The 23,541-nt window shown below is 33.9% G+C and overlaps 2 protein-coding genes across 2 annotated transcripts; both read left to right on the top strand.

The window, feature by feature from the left end:
* The first annotated feature begins 988 nt into the window (after nucleotides 1–988).
* On the top strand, nucleotides 989–12,597 carry LOC142345637 (translation initiation factor eIF2B subunit epsilon-like). The gene is made up of 3 exons (XM_075397795.1): nucleotides 989–1,653; nucleotides 2,071–3,230; nucleotides 12,106–12,597. Exons 1-3 carry the CDS (start codon nucleotides 996–998, stop codon nucleotides 12,352–12,354), a joined length of 2,067 nt encoding a protein of 688 aa, XP_075253910.1. The 5' UTR covers nucleotides 989–995; the 3' UTR covers nucleotides 12,355–12,597.
* Nucleotides 12,598–15,358: 2,761 nt separating this feature from the next.
* LOC142346075 (leucine carboxyl methyltransferase 1-like) lies at nucleotides 15,359–21,467 on the top strand. Its single transcript, XM_075398574.1, has 2 exons — nucleotides 15,359–16,001; nucleotides 21,101–21,467. Exons 1-2 carry the CDS (start codon nucleotides 15,399–15,401, stop codon nucleotides 21,428–21,430), a joined length of 933 nt encoding a protein of 310 aa, XP_075254689.1. The 5' UTR covers nucleotides 15,359–15,398; the 3' UTR covers nucleotides 21,431–21,467.
* The last annotated feature ends 2,074 nt before the right edge of the window (nucleotides 21,468–23,541 follow it).

Here is a 23,541-nt window from a genome sequence, read left to right on the forward strand (position 1 = left end):
CAAATTTGTGGTTCTTTTTGTTGGCCTTTCACCTTGCCCCTTCGAAAACCGGTCCTGTTATGTTCATATAAGGTCCAAAAGAAATATTTCCATTTAGAAGTTAATTATTTCATTGACGTGAACACTGCGTTTTCGTAATTTAAGAATTTTTCGGACTTGCATGTGTTTGTAGTTATTTTGTCTTATGACAGTGTGACTATTGGCAGGCCCCATTGGCTTTACATGGAGTTAACTGTGAGGCTATCTAATGTTTTTAGTCGCAAGCTGATGGTTTTTTATTGTTAAAAAATTTCAATGTGTTTTTTGAACTTTGTCCCTTTTTCTTTTTGTCGACTTTTTACATGGTCTCATTATGGACTGGGTTGTACTGAAGTGAAAGTTTATTTTTAAATGAAGGTTTGATCTCATATTATTTTGACTCTTTTAATAAGTGATTTTTAAAAATAGAAATAGATATTGAGTATTGCCCTTAGTTTATTGTTTGTTTTAATTTGCTGTTTGTCTTGTCTTCTAGTCTCGATAGTGACAGGTCTCATCACTGCTCTAACGTTTTTTTTTTGGAAAAAAAGATATTTTGCTTTATAAATACTTTTTTAAATCATTCATCTTTTCTTTTCGAACAGTATTCGAATTTTTGAAAGTTACTTATCTTTTCCTCCTTTGGTAGACAGTTATGTCAAAATGTGGATGAACGGGGTCGGAACATTATGTGCAAATGCACATTACCGAGCCTTCTTGTTTTGCTTCTAGGATCGATGACTTTCGAAGTTCATGCTTTCATGCATTTGATTTCCATCAAATTCACATCACGAGCAATTTTTCATGATTGAATACATTTGCCCTATAGCTGTAATTTCAAAGTTACATCAATTTCAAGGCAAATTTATTGGATCGTTTTAGTGAAATGGGTATTTTTTGAACGGTTGAATTAACTTTAATTTTTCAAAAATAACGACTGTATTGAAGTTAACGATTATACTTTTAGATCGCTGAAAATGAGTGGCGATACGGTTCACTTACAAGCTATTGTTGTTTGCGAGAGTTTCTCGCGATCAGATGACGATCAGTTCGAACTGGCAACTATGTTTATAACCGACAAGCAGTCACCACCTTTAACATCGATTGCTGGTGGTGCTTTATCGATTCTAGATTTATTGCTTCAAAATTTGATTTCTAACGGCGTGACCGAAGTATTCCTATGTTATGCGCGTAATAAGTTACACGAAGCTCATTTAAAAGATATTAAATCGAAGTTTGAAACTAGCTCTTTATCTATAGAATTGGTTCACTCTGTGAAGTATTTATCGATAGGAGATATCATTCGAGATCTTGAAGGTCGAGGGAAAATTAAAGATCACTTTATTGTAACAAGCTTTGACGTTATATCGAATTGCGATTTAACAACGGCCTTAGAACAACATAGAAAGCGATACAAAAAGAGTAAACTGAACGTTTTAACAGCTGTTTTTTCGCAACCATTATCTGCGGATAATCCGGTTTTTACGGCTGCCACGCAGAAGTTCAATTTGGGCTTGGAACCGTTGACCAATCAGATCCTGTGGTTTGATAGCCAATCAAGTTCAAGTAAAATGACGATAGAATTGGACATCTTGAATGCGTACAGTGAAATGACTTTGATGACAAATATTTATGGTAAGTATTGTACTGAATTGGATAAAATGGGGTGGGTAAGGTGAAATTTTTTGGGCTATGATATGATTCGAGTATTCAAATTCCTCAAATGATAGCAGCTTCTTAACTCAGTCTGATTGTTCAGTCAAAAATACAAGTTCAGTCAAGATCAAAGATATCGCAGAGTCAGAGATTTTGTTAATTTTATGTAACTGCTTGAAGATTTGAAGTGCCGATTTTAATTCTGCGTATAGCTTCGAACAAAAGCTCTTCTGTACAACATACTAATTCTAGATATTTGATGCTTTAAGGAACAAAAGTAACGATAATCGGTGATAACTGATGCTGGACCTACAGCTATAAAAGAATTGATATAATGGTGCAAAACTGGTTTTATGATCTGTCTAATTAATTAAAAATAAAGTATGGTTGCTGTAGATACGGGACTGTGGATCTGCTCACCGGAAGCTGCTCATCTGTTTGTGGACAACTTTGACTTCCAAGACATGACACAATTTGTACGCGGTGTCCTAGACAACGAAGAAATTATGGGTCAAATGCTTCACGCCCATTGCATAGAAGAGCACGAGTTTCTGTCTCGTTGTTTACAATCAATGTCACAATTGCAAACTGTTTCTTCTATGATAATGCAACGACTGACGTACCCTGTTGTACCGGATATTATTGACAAGCAAATAACTTTCCAACCAATCGGATCTTACTTCCATCAAAACTCCAATTTTGATTGGTCACATTCAAAATCCTTTCAGTCGTTACTGGGTAACAACTCTTCGACCGGTTCGGATTGTTCTATTAAATTTACTGTTATTGGCGAAAATTGTAAAATCGGCAAGAATGTGAAATTAACGAGGTGCTTTATTAGCAACGATGTCACAATTGAAGACAATTGTTCGCTTGAAAACGTATTAATAAGTCGTAATTGTACCATAAAATCAGATTCTACAATCCATTGTGGGCTTGGTTTCATTGGTCAAAAATGTTCAATCGGACCTCAAGCTAATCTTAAATCAACAAAGTTGTTCATTTCGCTAAATAAGTTTGAGAACAGTATAGCATGTTCTGAGTCATCCACAAATTTTGGCACCGGAGCAAATGGATTTTTCTGTGAGTCGAACATCAAAGAACTGAAAGATCGTTGTAGCTTGGATCGATACACATTCAGTGAAGTTTCACGATTCATGAGAATTCTTGACAATCATGGCGAAACTCCTGGACTGTTGGAATCGAGCGGTAACTTCTCGGATTCCGATGTTGACGACGTTGCTGACGATGTTGCTCAAATGGCTGTTCTAGATTACCACGAAGTTTTCGTATCTGAAGTTCAAGACAGCATCGAGCGAAACGTAGCTGAGGGTTTAAAAAACGTCGAAGATTTGATTTTGGAGATCAATGCGTCTAAGTTTGCTTATAACGCTTCGTTGACAGATGTTGTTCAATGTGTGATTGAATGTGTTTTGAATTTGGACAACAAGCCTTCGGAAATTGATAGAAAGACTTGGTTTGCGAGCGCACAGAAGAATTTGAATCAGTTTCGAAAACTGATGCTGCATTACTTCAACTCAGAAGCTAGTCAATTGGTGAGTAATGTGAACAATTGTGATTTTGTGGCTTGTATTTGCGTTCTCTCGAAAGGAGATTATTAGTTCCAACCCTTCAAATGTATTTGGGGGATGGGAACTATACTAGCCGAATTTTTTTAAGAATGAAGCCTTTGAACAGTTAATTCACGTTTCAAATAGACTAAATACAAAAATCAGGTTATTGTAAAATGTAAAAACAATTTTATTACTCACTTCTAAACTCTCGAAATTTTTACGCACTTCTTTGGTATTCTTTTTTGTGTACCCGTTTCTCAAGTTTTTCAGGGAAATTGTAGTGATTGTTGCTGCTGCTTAATTTTTGTAAAGACAAATCAAAGAAGAGGAAATCACTGTGATATTATTGACTTTTTCTTTCTTTTGGGTTTTATGTCCTTTCTAAACATTTGGAAATTAAGATTTGCATTGGTGGCACTAATTGAAATGATGCATGTTAAGCAAATTACAGTGAGCAGAAAACAGTTGTTTTTTTGGAAAAAAAAAGGAAGTAATAATAATGAATAAGGCGTTTTTTAAAACATTTCTCCACTCGATTATTTCTGACTAGCTGGCGTTTCAGTGCTAATATTCAATCTGAATGGAATATAGTTGCCTCATCAATACGGTTGTAGGAGTTGTGTCTTATTTTGCTGCCATTGTCAAATAGATCAAATATAATCTGAAAAACTTTGACTCAATCCCGGAATTTTTTTGACAGTTTGAAATAGTAGTTTTTCTCTTGATTTCCGGTGTTTGATATCTTTAATTGCTCTCGAACGAAATGTGAAGCAATTATTGTAAACGCATGTGTTTTAATGCCAAATTTTTGCTTGAACATTTTGCTTCTGATCATTGTTGTTCCGACCACTATTGAGGGGGGACTATATACTCAATTGGGTTTTTGTCCAGTCAATTTTGACCGATCGATATACTCAATTGACCGACTATATACTCAATTGGGTTTTTGTCCAGTCAATTTTGACCGATCGATATATTCGTTGTAGAGAGCTGTTAGTGGTATCTTTAAAAAGCCCGTCCGGCGTAGAATATGGTATTGGCAAAGTTTTCTTGAATTTCGTTTTCCAGAGCGAGTTATTGATGTTCACATTTTTGTGAATATCAGACCGATTTGCGTTATTTTTATTCACATTTTTCAGAATTTTTGCGTAAAAGTTCGTCGATTTTCCTAAAGTTTGCTAAAACTTTTAAGAATATTGTTGTTGATTTTATTTTTAAAGACAAAAAAGTATTATTGACTATTTTTATTTAATTTTTTTGGAAAAATTTTTGGCTAAATAATTCAAAGGTCAGCCTGTTCATCAAAAATAGCACGAAATAATCTTCTTAGTCCATTTTGATTAAATTTGCCATAAGTACAAACCCAATAACCACTAACACACTCTCTGTGGACTCAAGTGGGGGTATTGCTACTTCAACATCCATTGGTAGTGCTCTGTAATCGAAATTTTGCCGTTCTCTGCTAATTTTACTCGTTGATAATCAAAAACGCAGCATTTTTTGATTTTTTAACTAACAAATTATCTATAACATTTGAAAAAGTGTTCCGAATAGACGAACAGAAAAATGTAATCAGTCGGTCTTTCTTTAAATTTAAATTTTAATAAAGAAAGAGAACATTTCAAATCATAGCTCATTTGTGATCGGTCCAATTGGCTTTCTGAGCATCTCAAATTAATGTATCTAGTTTTCACTTGAAGCCTAAGGTCGTTTTGACTTCTAAAAATATTTGATTATCAATGTGAAGGCTAATTTAACTTTGCCTTTTATTCTTAATTTGTTCTTTTTATAACTTAGTATCAGCGAGGAAGGTTTCTTCTTTCTACTGAATTAGAATTTAATCTTTTTTGCGGGTGTACGACTTAAATGATGGTTTTCTGGCTTTAATACTACTAGATTTAGCATTTTGTTTCTTTAGGTATTTACCCATTTTTCACGCTTTCTCGTTTTGTCACTTTCACATTATTGACAGTTCACATACCACATTATTGGCGTTCAAAATCAGGCACAATTGAACGTATCAAAGTCCTTAATGATATAGATTATGCTTTTAACGGCATTGACACCACTTTCTCGATTTAATCTTTTAATTTTGTCTTCAACTGTCGTTTTTACCTTGTCTTGTTAGTCGAATAAAATTTTCCTCTATAATGACAGGTTTCATTGGCTGTTTATAGAAAAAGTGCATGAGCAGATTTTTTTATTTCAGTAGATAGCTGATGTTTCTCATTACTTTGAAAACTATCGTAAAAAAACACTAAAAAAGACCTTTCAACTTCGGAATTTTGCTTCTTTTTTGTCTTTTTGTTACCTAGTCTCGCTAATTACAGGTCATATATGACATTATTGGTGTCAAGTGAAGGTGTCACAAAATCTAAAAACGACCAGGGTTTTTCACAAAAGGTGAATTGTTGATTTCTGCCATAGTGGACGTTCTTTTTGTAGACATAAGGCATATTCTGGAGAATTGCAGGTGTAAAGGGCTTCCTTTGGCCGAATAAATAAACATTTTAATTATTTCATCTTGTAATGAATGGTTTTCAGGACTTTGGAAATATTTTTTTGAAAAATACAAAAGTTTTACTTAATTTCGCCCCTCTTTTTGTCTACTTGTTACCTAGTCTCATGAGAGTTCACGTACTACATTATTGGTGTTCGAAGAGGGCGCAATATAACATACTTTGAGGCGCAAAATATGGCTGAAAGTAATAAAAACCATTAGAAATCAACTGAATATATTCCACAGGTTTACGATTGCCTATGATTTTTTAGAAAGGCCATTAAAACCTGTCCTTAAATTTTTCATGCGGTTACAAAAGAACCACATGAGTTCATTTGTGTGTTTTTGTAACCCCATGAAAAATTTAATAACGACAGGTTTTAATGGCCTTAAAAAAATCATAGGCAATCGTAAACCTGTGGAATATTTCCAGTTGATTTCTCATGGTTTTCATTACTTTGAAATTTATTTTTAAAATTTCTAAACGAGTTTTTAATTCTTACTGCTTTGGCACTTTTGTCTAATTGTTACCGAGGCTTTTTATGGAATAGTCCATTATCTTTTCTATTGAACTACAAGTTATTTTGTTTCAGTTTTATCTGACGCTATTTTGACTTTGTTATTGTGTTTTTGGATTTTGGTTGTAGTTAATGTTTGTTAGTTTTTTGATTTTGATGTTCGTCTTGACTCACTCTCCTAATTTTCCCAGATCTTATCAATTTTTGCAGACTTAAAAGGGGCTATTCCTACTTCAACTGCCATTAAGATTTCTGTTATTAAACTTTTGCCGTTTTTTGCTAACTTTTTTTCGTTGATTATCAAAAACGGTGCATTTATTTTTGATCTTTTAAATAACAATTTACCCTTCTAACATTGGAAAAATAAGTGTTGAAATGGATGAACAGAATCCAAAAAACCTCGGATTGTAATCAGTCGGTCCTTTTTTTAAAAAAAAATTATCTTTTAAAGAACAGAACATTTGAAATCAAAGCTCACTATTGATTGGTCCAATTGGCAAGCAGCTCCAATTTAATATATCTAGCTTTTTACTTGAAAGCCTATGGTTTTTTTGGCTTTTAAGAATATTTGATTTTTAAATAAATAATGGATAATTGAAATTTACCTCTAATTCGAACATTTTGCTTCTGATCATTGTTGCTCCGACCACTATTGAGGGGGAACTATATACTCTACTGGGTTTTTGTTCAGTCGGTTTTGACCGATCGATATATTCGTTGTAGATAGTTGTTAGTGGTATCTTTAAAAAGCCCGTCAGGCGTTGAATATGGTATCATCAAAGTTTTCTTGAATTTCATTTCCAGAGCGAGTTATTGATGTTCACATTTTGTGAATATCAGACCGATTTGCGTCTTTTTATTCACATTTTTCAGAATTTTTGCGTAAAAATTCGTCGATTTTCCTAAAATTTGCTAAAACTTTTAAGAATATTGTTGTTGATTTTATTTTTAAAGACGAAAAAGTATTGCTGACTATTTTTATTTATTTTTTTGGCAAATTTTTTGTCTAAATAATTCAAAGGTCAGCCTGTTCATCAAAAATAGCACGAAATAATCTTTTTAGTCCATTTTGATTAAATTTGCCAAAAGTACAAACCCAATAACCGCTAACACACGCTCTGTAGACTCAAGTGGGAGGTATTGCTACTTCAACATCCATTGGTAGTGCTCTGTAATCAAAATTCTGCCGTTCTTGCTAATTTTACTCGTTGATTATTAAAAACGCGGCATTATTTTCTGATTTTTCAACTAACAAATTATTTATAACATTCGAAAAAATAAGTGTTCCGAATAGACGAACAGCCTTAGCAGGGCTAGTTTTGGGCCAATATTGGACGGTTACAATCCAAAAATGTAATCAGTCGGTCTTTCTTTAAATTTTTTTTTATTTTAATAAAGGAATAGAGCATTTCAAATCATAGCTTATTTGTGATCGGTACAATTGGCTTTCTAGTTTTCACTTGAAGCCTAAGGTGGTTTTCACTTTTAAAATATTTGATTATCAATGTAAAGGCTAATTTAACTTTGCTTTTTTCCTTAATTTGTTCTATTTGTAACTTAGTATTAGCGAGGAAGGTTTCTTCTTTCTACTGAATTAGGATTCAATCTTTATTGCAGGTTTACGACTTAAATGATGGTTTTCTGGCTTTGATACTATTAGATTTAGCGTTTTGTTTCATTTTAGGTATTTACCCATTTTTCACGCTTTCTGGTTTTGTCACTTTCACATTGACAGTTCACATACCGCATTATTGGCGTTCAAAATCAGGCATAAGTGAACGTATCAAGGTCCTTAATGATATAGATTATGCTTTTAACGGCATTGACACCACTTTCTCCATTAAATTTTTCAATTTTGTCTTCAACTGTCGTTTTTACTTTGTCTTTTTAGTCGTATAAAATTTTCCTGTATAATGACAGGTTTCATTGGCTGTTTATAGAAAAATGGATGAGCCGATTTTTTTATTTCAGTAGATAGCTGATGTTTCTCATTACTTTGAAAACTATCGTAAAAAACACTAAAAAAGACCTTTCAACTTCGGAATTTTGTTTCTTTTTATTGTCTATTTGTTACCTAGTCTCGCTCATTACAGGTCATATATGACATTATTGGTGTCAAGTGAAGGTGTCACAAAATCTAAATCCGACCAGGTTTTTTCACAAAAGGTGAATTGTTGATTTTTGCAATAGTGGACGTTCTTTTTGTAGACATAAGGCATATTCTGGAGAATTGCAGGTGTAAAGGGCTTCCTTTGGCCGAATAAATGAACATATTTAATTATTTCATCTTGTAATTAATGGTTTGCAGGACTTTGGAAATATTTTTTTAAAAATACAAAAGTTTTACTTATTTTCGCCCTTCTCTTTTGTCTACTTGTTACCTAGTCTCAAAAGTTCACGTACTACATTATTGGTGTTCGAAGAGGTTGCAATAGAATATACTTTGAGGCGCAAAATATGGCTGAAAGTAATGAAAACCATTAGAAATGAACTGAAAATATTCCACAGGTTTATGATTGCCTATGATTCTTTAGAAAGGCCATTAAAACTTGTCATTATTAAATTTTTCATGCGGTTACAAAAGAACCACATGGGTTCATTTGTGGTTCTTTTGTAACCGCATGAAAAATGTAATAACGACAGGTTTTAATGTCCTTTCTGAAAAATCATAGGCAATCGTAAACCTGTGGAATATTTTCAGTTGATTTCTAATGGTTTTCATTACTTTGAAATTTATTTTTAAAAATTCTAAACGAGTTTTTAATTCTTACTGCTTTGGTATATTTGTCTAACTGTTACCGAGGCTTTTTATGGAGTAGTCCCATATCTCTTCTAGTGAACTACAAGTTATTTTGTTTGGTTTCAGTTTTATCTGACGCTATTTTGACTTTGTTATTGTGTTTTTTGGATATTGGTTGTAGTTAATGTTTGTTGTTGTTTTTTGATTTGGCTGTTCGTCTTGACTCACTGTACTAATTTTGCCAGATCTTATCAATCTTTGCAGACTTAAAAGGGGCTATTCCTACTTCAACTGCCATTGAGAGTTCTCTGTTATTAAGCTTTTGCCGTTTTTGCTAACTTTTTTGTTGATTATCGAAAACGGTGCATTTTGATTTTTAAATAATTATTTACCCTTATAACATTCGAAAAATAAGTGTTGAAATGGATGAACAGAATCCAAAAAACCTCGGATTGTAATTAGTCGGTCCTTTTTTTAAAAAAAATTATGTTTTTTATTAAAGAACAGAACATTTGAAATCAAAGCTCACTATTGATAGGTCCAATTGGCAAGCAGCTCCAATTTATTATATCTAGCTTTTTACTTGAAAGCCTTTGGTTTTTTGACTTTTAAAAATATTTGCTTTTTAAATAAATAATGGCTGATTGAAATTTGTCTCCAATTTCTATTAATTTGGTCAACTTGTAGCTTAGTGTCAACAAAGAAAAAATGCTTTTTTGTTTCTACTGAACTAAAATTTAATCTTTATTGCGGTTTTACGCATAAAGCGATGGTTTTCTAGCTTTGATACTAATAGATTTAACTGTTTTTTTTTCTTTTTAGGCATTTGCCCATTTTTCACGCCTTCTCGTTTTGTCACATTATCACACTATTGACAGTTCACATACCACATTGCTGGCGTTCGAAATAAGGCAAGATTAAACGTATCAATATCTTTAAAGATGTAGATAATGGTTTTAACGGCTTCGACACCACTTTCTCGAAGAATTTAATCGATTTTTTAATTTTGTTTACTGTCGTTTTTACTTTGTCTTTTTAGTCGTATGAAAATTCCTGTATAATGAAAGGTTGCATTGGCTTTTTATGGCAGAAACATGAACCGATATTCTGGTATTAGTAGATAGTGATGGCTTTCATGACTTTGAAAACAATTGTTTCAAAAATAAAAACAGTTTTAAAGTTAACAATTTGGTTCTTTTTATTGTTTCATTGTTACCTATTATCATTAACGAGAGGTCACATGCTACATTATTTGTGTTCAAAGAAGTCTTAATCAAACATATTTTGAGGCGCAAAATATGGCTTTACTGCTTCCACGGCGTTTTCTGACAAGGTTATTGAGTTTTTGTTCATTTGTTGTCCTTTTGTTACCGCATAGAAATTTTAATAAAGGCAGTTTTTAATGCCCTTGCAGAGAATCATAGGTAACCGTAAACCTGTGGAATTTTTTCTTTGATTTCTCATTGTTTTCGTTACTTTTATTGTTAATTTATTGTTTTTAATAATTGTAAGCGAATGTTTTAATTTTACTGGTTTTGTTGTCTAATTGTTACCGAGCCTTATTATGGACTGGTGCCATATTTTTCTAGTGAAGTACAATTTTTTTTGTTTAGTTTTAGTTTTATCTGACGCTGTTTTGACTTTGTTATTAAGTTTGTTTTTTAAAATGGACATAGAGTTTGGATGAAATAAATGTTTGTTGTTGTTGTTTGATTTTGCTGTTCGTCTTGACTCGCTTTCTTAATATTTTCTGATCTCATCAATCTAGTGCGTCATTTTTCTCCACTGAGTTTTTTTGCTTTGGAGGCTATCTTTTTGTCCATACACCAATTTTTCTTTAAAAATACTTGAATTATTGGGGTTTTCTACCTGTTTCTCATTTAGTAGACAATTACGCCAAAATTGTGGATGAGCGGGATCGGAACCTTATATGCAATCGCACATTACCGAGCCTCCTTGTTTTAGTTTCTCAAGGGATTTTTTCACGCTTGATTTTATTGTTGGAACCTTGTGCGCTCATAATTTTCTTTAGGCTACATTCCTGAATTATATTGCCCCGCCTGTCGTTCGACAGCAATTCGTCCAACGTTAGTCAGTTTGTTTTAGTTTAAGCGCGCCCAGCAGTTTCTGTAAAACTGTCTGGCGTTTAATATTCAAAAATTGAGAAATTTTAACAAGCAATGGTTAGTCGAGTCTTTTTCTCTTCAAAACCAAATTTTACATAATTGACCCTAATTTTTTATCTTATATATCTTTAAATATCTTTTTTTCCTGTCATTTCATTGTTTTTCAGTTCAAAACCTGGGTTATGTTCTCTTTTGATTCCTAAAGATGATGAGTGAATGCTTAAACTCAAAAGAATTGAGCTGTCGGAAAGGCAAGAATTTATTTTAAATACAAAATGGATTAATCTTTCTGACTGGAGGTGGAGGTTGAATTTTTTAATGCTGTGGTGACTGGTATACCAGATCTTGTAATACGAGGATAACTTTATTATTAGTATTTAGTGTAGATAATACCAATCATGGTTAATTTTGTACCTAGGATTTGCCTGATAAAGGGAATTGCCTGATTGGTAAATTTTTGGATGAGTGAAATTTGCTCCGAGCACATTGATTTCTGCAATTTTATTCCATCCGTGATGAACGCTGTAAAAACCAGTATCCCATTTGGCAGTTGTTGGCTCTGCGCCCTCCTCCCCTGAACAAAACAGCGTTTCCTCCAACTATAGATTAACAATCCACAGTAAATATACTTACACCCGTTTAATAACGGTCTGTCATTTCTATACGAACTATAAGGGTTTCAAATGCACATATTGGTTCACAATGGTTATGAAAGGAAAATGTTCACGATGGGAGCGTCTTCCTATTTCTCTTTTCATAATCATCTGTGAAGAAACCTTTTTGCTTTTATCTCTTTTTTTGCATTTACGATGGTTTGCATAACCTGATAATAGGTGGGACCAGCCATTACACAATTAATACATGTCATTAGAACGGCTTAAAGAAGGGTAAAATACGTTATTTTTCTAATGGTTATATTTCACCAGGGAAAAGGATACAGATCCAGTCACCGTTATCTGTGTGACCATTTCAGACAGCAGTTCTTACGATAGAGCGTATGTTCAATGATAGTCCCCAGTTGATTCCAATCAGTCCCAATCTCATGCTGTTCCTCTACCAGTCAGACTTCATATCGGAGGAGGCTTTCGTCAAGTGGAGCGAGTCAGATCCATACGATGACCAGGAGGCGGAAGGGTTCGATAGGATGGCAACTAGGGTGAAGTGCAAAGAGTTCATTGATTTCATGTTGCAAGATGATGAAGAGGATGATGACGATGATTAATACCAAATTTGCAAGTCTTTGAAGAGATGCTGGAACAGAAAATAGCAAAATATGGAAAGAATATTTATTGTTTTCGGGGTTTCATTCTTGTTACAACTCTCTCCGCGTACTGGGTGAAATCACCTTAAACCATTTAGATCATTTTTTCAGTATGTCAATTCTTTATGCTAAGGGGATTGTAATTGCAAAAGCCATAACGTGAATATATTAAAGCGCAACAATCTGATTTAAAAACCTGTTTTCTTGATAAAAAATTGTTTGTAAAAATTCCAGCTTTTAAATTTTGAATTAATATATGTTTCAAAAATAAAAACAGTTTTGATGTTAACAATTTGGTTCTTTTTATTGTTTCATTGTTACCTATTATCATTAACGAGAGGTCACATGCTACATTATTTGTGTTCAAAGAAGTCTTAATCAAACATATTTTGAGGCGCAAAATATGGCTTTACTGCTTCCACGGCGTTTTCTGACAAGGTTTAATTGAGTTTTTGTTCATTTGTTGTCCTTTTGTTACCGCATAGAAATTTTAATAAAGTCAGTTTTTACTGCCCTTGCAGAGAATCATAGGTAACCGTAAACCTGTGGAATTTTTTCTTTGATTTCTCATTGTTTTCGTTACTTTTATTGTTAATTTATTGTTTTTAATAATTGTAAGCGAATGTTTTAATTTTACTGGTTTTGTTGTATAATTGTTACCGAGCCTTATTATGGACTGGTGCCATATTTTTCTAGTGAAGTACAAATTTTTTTGTTTAGTTTTAGTTTTATCTGACGCTGTTTTGACTTTGTTATTAAGTTTGTTTTTTAAAATGGACATAGAGTTTGGATGAAATAAATGTTTGTTGTTGTTGTTTGATTTTGCTGTTCGTCTTGAATCGCTTTCTTAATGTTTTCTGATCTCATCAATCTAGTGCGTCATTTTTCTCCACTGAGTTTTTTTGCTTTGGAGGCTATCTTTTTGTCCATACACCAATTTTTCTTTAAAAATACTTGAATTATTGGGGTTTTCTACCTGTTTCTCATTTAGCAGACAATTACGCCAAAATTGTGGACGAGCGGGATTGGAACCTTATATGCAATCGCACATTACCGAGCCTCCTTGTTTTAGTTTCTCAAGGGATTTTTTCACGCTTGATTTTATTGTTGGAACCTTGTGCGCTGATAATTTTCTTTAGGCTACATTCCTGAATTATATTGCCCCGCCTGTCGTTCGACAGCAATTCGTCCAACGTTAGTCAGTTTGTTTTAGTTTAAGCCAGTTTCTGTAAAACTGTCTGGCGTTTAATATTCAAAAATTGAGAAATTTTAACAAGCAATGGTTAGTCGAGACTTTTTCTCTTCAAAACCAAATTTTACATAATTGACCCAAATTTTTTATCTTATATATCTTTAAATATCTTTTTTTTCCTGTCATTTCATTGTTTTTCAATTCAAAACCTGGGTTATGTTCTCTTTTGAGTCCTAAAGATGATGAGTGAATGCTTAAACTCAAAAGAATTGAGCTGTCGGAAAGGCAAGAATTTATTTTTTTAAATACAAAATGGATTAATCTTTCTGACTGGAGGTGGAGGTTGAATTTTTTAATGCTGTGGTGACTGGTATACCAGATCTTGTAATACGAGGATAACTTTATTATTAGTATTTAGTGTAGATAATACCAATCATGGTTAATTTTGTACCTAGGATTTGCCTGATAAAGGGAATTGCCTGATTGGTAAATTTTTGGATGAGTGAAATTTGCTCCGAGCACATTGATTTCTGCAATTTTATTCCATCCGTGATGAACGCTGTAAAAACCAGTATCCCATTTGGCAGTTGTTGGCTCTGCGCCCTCCTCCCCTGAACAAAACAGCGTTTCCTCCAACTATAGATTAACAATCCACAGTAAATATACTTACACCCGTTTAATAACGGTCTGTCATTTCTATACGAACTATAAGGGTTTCAAATGCACATATTGGTTCACAATGGTTATGAAAGGAAAATGTTCACGATGGGAGCGTCTTCCTATTTCTCTTTTCATAATCATCTGTGAAGAAACCTTTTTGCTTTTATCTCTTTTTTTGCATTTACGATGGTTTGCATAACCTGATAATAGGTGGGACCAGCCATTACACAATTAATACATGTCATTAGAACGGCTTAAAGAAGGGTAAAATACGTTATTTTTCTAATGGTTATATTTCACCAGGGAAAAGGATACAGATCCAGTCACCGTTATCTGTGTGACCATTTCAGACAGCAGTTCTTACGATAGAGCGTATGTTCAATGATAGTCCCCAGTTGATTCCAATCAGTCCCAATCTCATGCTGTTCCTCTACCAGTCAGACTTCATATCGGAGGAGGCTTTCGTCAAGTGGAGCGAGTCAGATCCATACGATGACCAGGAGGCGGAAGGGTTCGATAGGATGGCAACTAGGGTGAAGTGCAAAGAGTTCATTGATTTCATGTTGCAAGATGATGAAGAGGATGATGACGATGATTAATACCAAATTTGCAAGTCTTTGAAGAGATGCTGGAACAGAAAATAGCAAAATATGGAAAGAATATTTATTGTTTTCGGGGTTTCATTCTTGTTACAACTCTCTCCGCGTACTGGGTGAAATCACCTTAAACCATTTAGATCATTTTTTCAGTATGTCAATTCTTTATGCTAAGGGGATTGTAATTGCAAAAGCCATAACGTGAATATATTAAAGCGCAACAATCTGATTTAAAAACCTGTTTTCTTGATAAAAAATTGTTTGTAAAAATTCTATCTTTTAAATTTTGAATTAATATATGCAAAAAAAATTGTCAGAGCCTCTTTTTGTTGTTAGAATTTGTTTTTGTTAGCATTGAAATACCAAAGTTATTTTTGAGGCACAGAAATGTTTCATAAATTGGTTGAGAAAATGTCAATTCTGATGGTAGCAGCTTTGCATCAGAAGTAAATGCAGCAAATTTTCGATGTTTTTATTTTAAAAACATCTAAATTTGTTGTTAAACAATTTGAAATGTCGATTATCAAGGTCTTTAATCGTAATTTTCATCACTTCAGATGTCGGATGTAACCAAGACTAACGATCACGCTTCAAACTGCAAATCATTCGCCGTCTCTTTGGGCTACTATGAAGATCCATATATCAAAATATTTGCTAAAAATCCGGAACGAAAACCTCCTGAAATCAGCCTGGGAACATACGTCCGCTCTATCATTGTTCGTTTAGTAGTTTCAGAGTTTATTTCGATTTTTAAAAGAAAATGCAACGTTATTTCTCTTGGAGCTGGATTTGATACTCTATTCTGGAATCTAGACCTGAAACCAGAGAAGTTTGTCGAGACTGACCTGAAAGAAGTTGTGATGCGAAAGTCTCTCGTTATTAGCCGAAGTCCAGTTTTGAAGCAGGTTCTCTCAAAAGATGCCAGAATTGCGCCTACAGGAGTAATTTCAGAAAATTTCTACTTAATGAACGTGGATATTTCGGAAAATCCGGAATCCATTCTGGAAAAGATTGCGGAAGAAGCGAGTTTGGATAAAGATTTACCGGTTTTGTTTTTGTCCGAATGTGTTTTAATTTATTTGGAGAATGAGCAAAGTCAAAAATTGATTGATACAATTCCAGGTGTATTTCAGTCCGCATTCTTTCTACTTTATGAACAGGTATGTATATTGAGATATCAATGAGTTACTTGAATTACCGGAAATGTCTGCCTTTGGGTCTACAAGATTTAATTTTTTGATGTTTTTTGGACTAAATGAAATTCTTTTGAGTTCTGTTGTATCGTCCGTTGTAACGAGATTTAATTCATATTTTTTCTTGTGAGATTCAGGCTAATTTTTTTGACAACTGGTATATTAATTGTTTCGACCTTCACATTATTTGGAGAGAGGATACTATATGCTTAACTGTTTTTCTGAGTACTCAATTTTGGCTGATTGATATTCAATCGTAGAAAGTTCTGTGTGGTATCATCGGATAGCTCTCGAAGCGTAGAATCTTTGACTTTTTAATTTTTTTAATTGCTCTCGAACGGAGTTTCAAGCAATTTTTTGACTTTTTGTCCAAATTTTTTTTGCTTAAGGGCTTTTTCACTTTTGTTCTAGAATATTCTTGGCTCTAAATTGATTTTTCACTTGACTTTTCAAATTTGCATGATCTCAATTGCTCTCATTCCGAAATAATTTGTTGCTAAAAGTGATTGTAAGCGACGAGGTATGAAAGCCAGGCTAGAGCTGCGTGGTTAAGATAGCAGGCCTTCGAACTGCTTCAGGTTCGGGAACCTTTTTTTTGGCAGATATAAAAAAATTCTTAGCTACATCCATTCTAAATTAAATTGCCCTCCCACGTTGTCCGAGATCAATTCATCCGATGTTAGTCCGTTTATTTATTTGAATTTTTGGTTTCTGGTGGAGTTATTGGGGGTTTGAAGTCTCGCTAAGTTTCGATGCCATTTTAATGCCCATTTGGGCCTTTTTCTTCACTCATTCATTTTTCAAATTTTTTCAACCTACGTAAAGTAATTACTACTAGTTAGTTATTATATTAATTGCTCTCGAACAAAGTTTCAAGCATTTAGTGTAAACATGTATCATTTTTCGATTCGAAGAGGAGTATTTTTATTCAACGGTTTTTTTAACAGAAGCAGGTTTGTTCATGACTTGAATTTTGACTTCTCTTTTCGAACATTGCATATTTACAGTAGCTTACGTAATGTATTGTATTTAAGAACTGTTGGTAATAATAAAAGTGAAAAGGTCATTTTGAGAATTTTGATCCCCAAACCGCCCCCAGCTATACCTACCTACATACCCTCCTCGCCATCACCTAACCACATTCCTAACTGACAATTGATTCTTTCCAAATATTTATTGCTTTGTTTCTTTTTTAATATGTCTGAAATAGGTAGGGTTAAAATTTTTTAATTGCATGACTCTTCGGGTCGTTTACGGTATTCTACTGGCCATATTCTCTTGCAAAATTGTCGCTTGACTGGTTTTTTCTGCAACATTTCTTCGTTATCCCTTCCCGAGAGACTTTCACGCTCTACTTTTGTTTTGTTTTAGTAATTTGAATTGCGCGCATTCTGAAACTGAGTCTGTTGCTAAAATAATACCGATTATGAACGAAAAAAGTTTATAGACTGTATAGCCTTGTTGTTTATGTCAAACCACTCCCTAATCAGGTGTTTTTGTACCATAAACTTTGTGTGACTAACACCGCCAGTCGTTCGAGAACAAATTGTCCGTTGTTACTCGGGGTATAAGTTCATCTTTTCTGAAGCATCAGGTCGAAAGGTATCAGAAAGGTTGTCTAGTGACTCTAATCTTTTATCGGTTCTTGGACTGTTTTTGACATTTTGCAAAGTCTTGGGGTTTAAAATATCGCATTATAAATGGGGTTTAAAATATGCCATCAAGCGTTAATTATTGCAACCGTGAAATTTATGCTGATATCAACACTTGCATGTTTTGGCTAATTCTGAGATAATTTGTCGAACTTTAAGTCTAATATTGTCATGTAAACCTTTAGCGTTTTGCGTTGATTGCCAGCTTTTTTCTTTGATTTTCTCTAAATTTTAGTTGTTTAGTTGCATAAACATATTTTTAGTATTTTTTCTCAATTGTTGACAGAAATCTCAAAGAATATCACAAATTGTAGGTCTTTCTCTGTATTGTAGAGTTTAAAAAGGTGGCTTTTGCTTATTTTTGACCAAAATCAATTAGCTGTTGGGACATCAACCTAATCACATGTATTGCTTGTAATCAGAGGAAATGGGTTTTGATAGCCGCCTCAGCTTCTCAGCCGGCTATTATCGGTATTTTTTACTTCGTGTTGCTGAAAGTTTTTCTATACCTTAGTTCACAGCTTATTCAACAATTTGCTCAGCAAAGCAATTCAAAATGAACAGAGTCAATATCAAAAAACTAAATCAGAAATAGAAACGGGATACACCCATAAAGCCCAATTTCAGATGCCCGTTACTCGAACTTTGTTCTTAGTAACCATCTGTAATGCTTATTGGTATTGATACTAGCCCATGTGTCGTCTCACTTCGATGCAGGAGTATTTTCAGTTCCAAAATGACGTCAAAATAATTTGCACTTTATAATTGTTTGCGTGCAAAAATCATTTTTAGTTTTTTCCCTTTCAATCCCAATCTTGCTTATGAGAATCAACGATGTCTATGTTACAGCAATCTGCCGAGAATCATCTCTATGTTCAGTAACTAGCTATTATTGTTAAAAAACAACTTTCCCAAAATTATTTTTTTTGCACCGGCATTCCGTTTAAGATCATTATGCTTATGCAAAGTATTAGATTTTTGAATTTCGTTTTCGCTGTGAAGTTATGAGGTCTGATATAGGTCTTCCCTAATAAATCATGGAGGGGTGAATAAAGATTGAATAAAATTGTTCAAAATGTAAGATTTCTATTAAAGAAAACATGGCTGGCAGATTGCCAAAAGTTAGTTGCGATAGCTTTGTAGACCTGTAGTGTCAAAATGCCAATAAATATAAGGAAAAGAATTTTTCAGTAGTTGCATGAGATTTCATATTTGAGTTAAGACTCCCATGTTTTTTCTATGAGCTGCTCTCAATTAAACTTCGATTAGAGTGCTTCATCCTCAGTTGACCTTACCTCCTGCAATTTATGCAAGCAAAAGTACTCTTTGAGAATGAGCAAGTCAGTTTTAGAGTGAGATAAGTCGTGTGTCCGAAAAAAAGATCACGCGAATGAACAAAAAAATGTTGCAATTGGAAGGAAAAGTGACTGCATTCACGGTAAGTTATGTGAATGAGTTAACATTACGTAGATTTGAAGTGAGAGTGACGACCAATGACGTAACAGAAATCTCAACAAAATAGAGAAACCAAGAGAAAGACAATAGCTCAGCTCAATCCTCCGGTTTATTAAAGTAGTGGCTGCGTCATATTTAATTTTTTTAAAAAAAATTCCAATAATTAGTTATCTAATGGTGCTCTTTAATTTTGGAGAAGGTATGTGAGGAATGAGTTGAAAGTATCAGTGATAAGCTTATGATTTTTTTTACACAACTTATTTTCAAAAATAACGGAAATCTTGAATTTGCTTGTTTTCTGTGGTCTTTAATACTGCTTCTGTTCTGTTGCTTTCATCGCAAGATGGCGTGTTATGTATTTTTTGCCTTTTAAATTTACGTTTCATGATACAAATATTGACGCTATTACTTTGACGCTAAGTTCTCTGATTTTTTAAATTAGCTCTTGGTTTTGTTAGTTGGCAGATCTTGCTTTTTTGTTTACTTTTCAATCGGTGCTTTTAATATTAGATTGTTTTTTTTTAATCTAATGACGCTTCTTTTGAATTGCGTGAAAGATGAGTTGAGCAGTTTTTGATTTTGATACTTTGTTAACGCTATGTTAATCTGTTCTTAGTTGTACCAATGTTAATCTTTTCTCATTTTTTTCTGTCTGTTCTTTCTGTCGTGTCATGGGGATATTAATAATTAGATTGAATTTTGCAGTGAATGCTGCTGTAGTGTACGGACTGTACCAAAGCCTATCTGTTGTTTAATGCCCTCGACAAGACCAACACCAACAAAAAAATTTGTTTTTGCGAGCATTTCTTCTTTGATAAGTTTTGGTCCTTCTGGCCATTTGACTTTTCGTCATCAAAAACGGGATAAACAGCTAACGCTCGGAGGGCACCTAGTTCTTTTAGACCCTTACCCCAGTCTCTACCTCAGAGTTCAATTCACAAAACTGTTTTAAGGAAACAATTTCATCGTTTGAAGTGCGGTTCTTAATCTTGAAAGGTTGACCCCCCATTCACTCTTTAACATCACCTCCAGTAAACGCTCCTCCACATGACGGTTTTGAACCCCTCTCTTCCCGCCCTACCCCTCCCTGAATCGCTTATATTAGTCCTGTGGTCTTTTTTTATGCGAAGTTTCCCTTGACCGATTTTTTGGTCTGACCAATTTGACTTTTCGTCCGCAAAAACGGAATAAACAGGTAGTGCTCGGAGAGCATTAAGTGGCCGGGCAGCTCTCTTAGAGCCTCACAACTTGCTGATTTCTGAGCATTCGATTCACCAAAACTGTTTTGAGGAGACAAGTTTAAGCTGTGAAAAGTTTGACCCCCTCTGTTAACCCCCACCCCGAAACCCACTTCCACCCTCCTCCAACCCTGCGATTTAGACCCCTCTCCCGTCCTGCACACACAACCCTCCCCCATCACTTGACCCCCCCCCCCCACTCGGCTCACGCCCACCTGATCCATCCCTAAGCCTCAGCTGGCTACTACCGAAGCCCACTGCTCGCCAGTCGTTTAAGAGCAATTCGCCCGACGTTAGTCGGTTAAGGTTATTTGCTTGAGAGTTATGAAGGCGATCGATATTTACTGTGATTATTAGTTTAAATGGAAAATCGGTACTAGCTGCAGATGCTCGTGCCTCCTTGTTAAACTACCTCAGAAATATAATTTCCTTCAAAAGAAGAAGAGGGATGAATTTGAGGGAAGCCACTCAGTTAGCGTTTTAATATTAACTACTACCTGGTGTGCCTTGGGAGAACTTAATATACTAATTGGTCATAAAGTGAATACAAAAACGAGATGAAAAACTTCGCAGTCGAATCTGTTAGAAATATCTTTATCAGTTGCCTACATTTTGTACAGGACTAAACAATGCATGTCTTCTTTCCTTTTCTGCGGTTAATATCCGGCATTGTGTTGTCTGTTTGGTGTGCATTTTCTGTTAACGTCACTTTGTGCTTTAGGTGAATGTGAACGATAGATTTGGTAGAATTATGATGAACAACATCAGATCGACGTGGTGCTCAAGTATCGGAGACAAACATTGCTCATCTTTACTTGCTCAGGAGACCAGATTCAAAAGTAGCGACAAATGGAAGCTAGTGAAAGCCCAGCTAACTTCAGAGTTATCCAAGTTATTACCTGGTTATAAAAAAGCGTATCTAATTGAGAAGTTAGACGAAGAAGAACTGTTAGCGCAGCTGCTAAGTCACTATTGTTTTCTGTTTGCAACCAATAAAGAGGATTTTGATAAAGTTGACAATTTGAATTACATTAAAGAGTTCTTTATGTAAATAGTGCGTGTACATAATTCAGTTCTTTTCATTTTTACCTTATACTATAAAGAGTTGTGGAAGGAATTTGGGTCAGGTCTTTTGGGGGACTTTTTTGTTTTGTTTCCCCTTGTTAACTGCAATTATTTGCAGTAATTTAAGCTAGATTGATTCAACTCAGCTTCTAGGTACCAATTTGGTAGTGTTTTGTGAAACAGAATTTCATGTACTTAAGAAAATAATTACGATGTAGTCATGAAAAATCAAAGCAACAATATGTTTTTCTTGAAAAAAATGTGCAAACAATAAAAATGTGTATAGTTACTATGAACTGAAAATTTCAAAGATATCATTCGCTAAAACCGAAAAATGGCTTTTTTTCTTTACTTTGAGTGCTAACTTGTTATAATGATTTGTCGGCAACAAAACCATTAGCAATCAGTTAGATGACGAGAAGTGTAATTGACTGTTGTTCGAGTCTTAAATTTTAAATTTAAAAGTTTTAAATTTCTTAATTACAGTATTCAGCTCGTCAAATTTTAGAAGAATAATTTTCATGCTCTCGTAAATAGAATTTGGTTATTGATAAGAGAGGTAGCATGTAAAACATTTCCTTGAAAGCTTAACATTCCTTCAGCTATTAAGCCTACTTTTTTATCAAGGCGACTCGGTAATGTGCAATTGTGTATAAGGCTCCGACCCCCACAATTTTGGCATGATTGTCTACCAATTGAGGAAGCTTCATTAATGAGAGGTTACATAATATATTATCGGTGCTCGCAGAAAGTGCAGTCGAACATATTTTGATGGCCATAGTATGGCTTTACGGCTTCGAAAGCGTTTTCTGCCAAGTTTAAATTGATTTTTTGTTTGTTGTATGTTTGTTGTTCTTTTTGTAACCGCACGAAAAATTGAATACCGGCAGTTCTTAATTCCTTCTATAGAAGCATTGGTAATTGTACACCTATGGGATATTTTAGTTGATTCCTAATGGTTTTCATTACTTTGAAATTAAGTGTTTTGAAGTTGTTGAAAAAATAAGCGAACTTTACAACTTTACTGTTTCTGTTCTTTATTGTCTAATTGTTACCAAGCCTTTTTATTGAGTAGTCCCATATCTTTTCTGGTGAATTAAAAGTTATTTTGTTTAGTATCAGTTTTATCTGACTCTATTTTGACTTTGTTATTAAGTTTTGTTTTTTAAAACGGACATGAAGTTTTTGATTTAATTAATGTTGTTGTTGTTGTTTGATTATGCTGTTCGTCTTGACTCGCTTTCTTAATATTTGCACATCTCATCAATCTAATGCGCCATCACTCACTCCACCGCTGAATATTTGCTTTGTAGGCTATCTTTTTGTTCAAACACCAATTTAAAAAAAAATGAATTTTTGGGTTTTTCTATGTAGGTAACAAGTAGATAAAAATGAAAAAAAAAATATGCAAAATTAAGTAACACTTTTTTTGAAAAAAATATTTCCAAAGACATCGACGCCATTAACTACAGAATGAAATAATTAAATAAGTTCGTTTATTCTTCCAAAGGAAGCCCCTAAGAATTGAAATTATCCAGAATATGTCTTACGTCTACGAAAAGAGCGTCAAACATGACAAAAATCAAAAATTAATTTACTTTTTTCCGTGTCGAAGCCAGTGAAATCAACGAATTCTTTAAACATTAGATTGTTTGGCACCAATCCTTCTTGAAACCTTCCTTTGACAACAATAATGTCATATTTGACTTGTAGGTAACGAGACTAGATAACAAACAGACAATAAAAGGAGCGAAATTGCGAAGTTACAGAGTGTTTTTTTAAATATATAAAACAATTGTTTTCAGAGTCATGAAAGCCATCAGCTATCTACTAATATCAGAATATCGGATCATCTATGCTTCATGAAAAAGCCGATGAAACCGGGTCCCTGTACTGGAATTTTCATACGACTAAAAAGACAAAGTTAAAAAAGAAAATTCGAGAAAGTAGTGTAGAAGCCGTTAAAATCATAATCTATATCTTCAAGGATTTTAATGTTATCAATTGTGTTTTATTTTGAAAGTCAATAATGTGATATACGAACTGTCAATATTGTGATAATGTGACAAAACAAGAAAACGTGAAAAATGTGCAAAT

This window comes from Convolutriloba macropyga, chromosome 9, assembly GCF_964194025.1.
Source record: "Convolutriloba macropyga chromosome 9, txConMacr16.3, whole genome shotgun sequence".
In the NCBI taxonomy this organism is placed as follows: Eukaryota; Metazoa; Xenacoelomorpha; order Acoela; family Convolutidae; genus Convolutriloba; species Convolutriloba macropyga.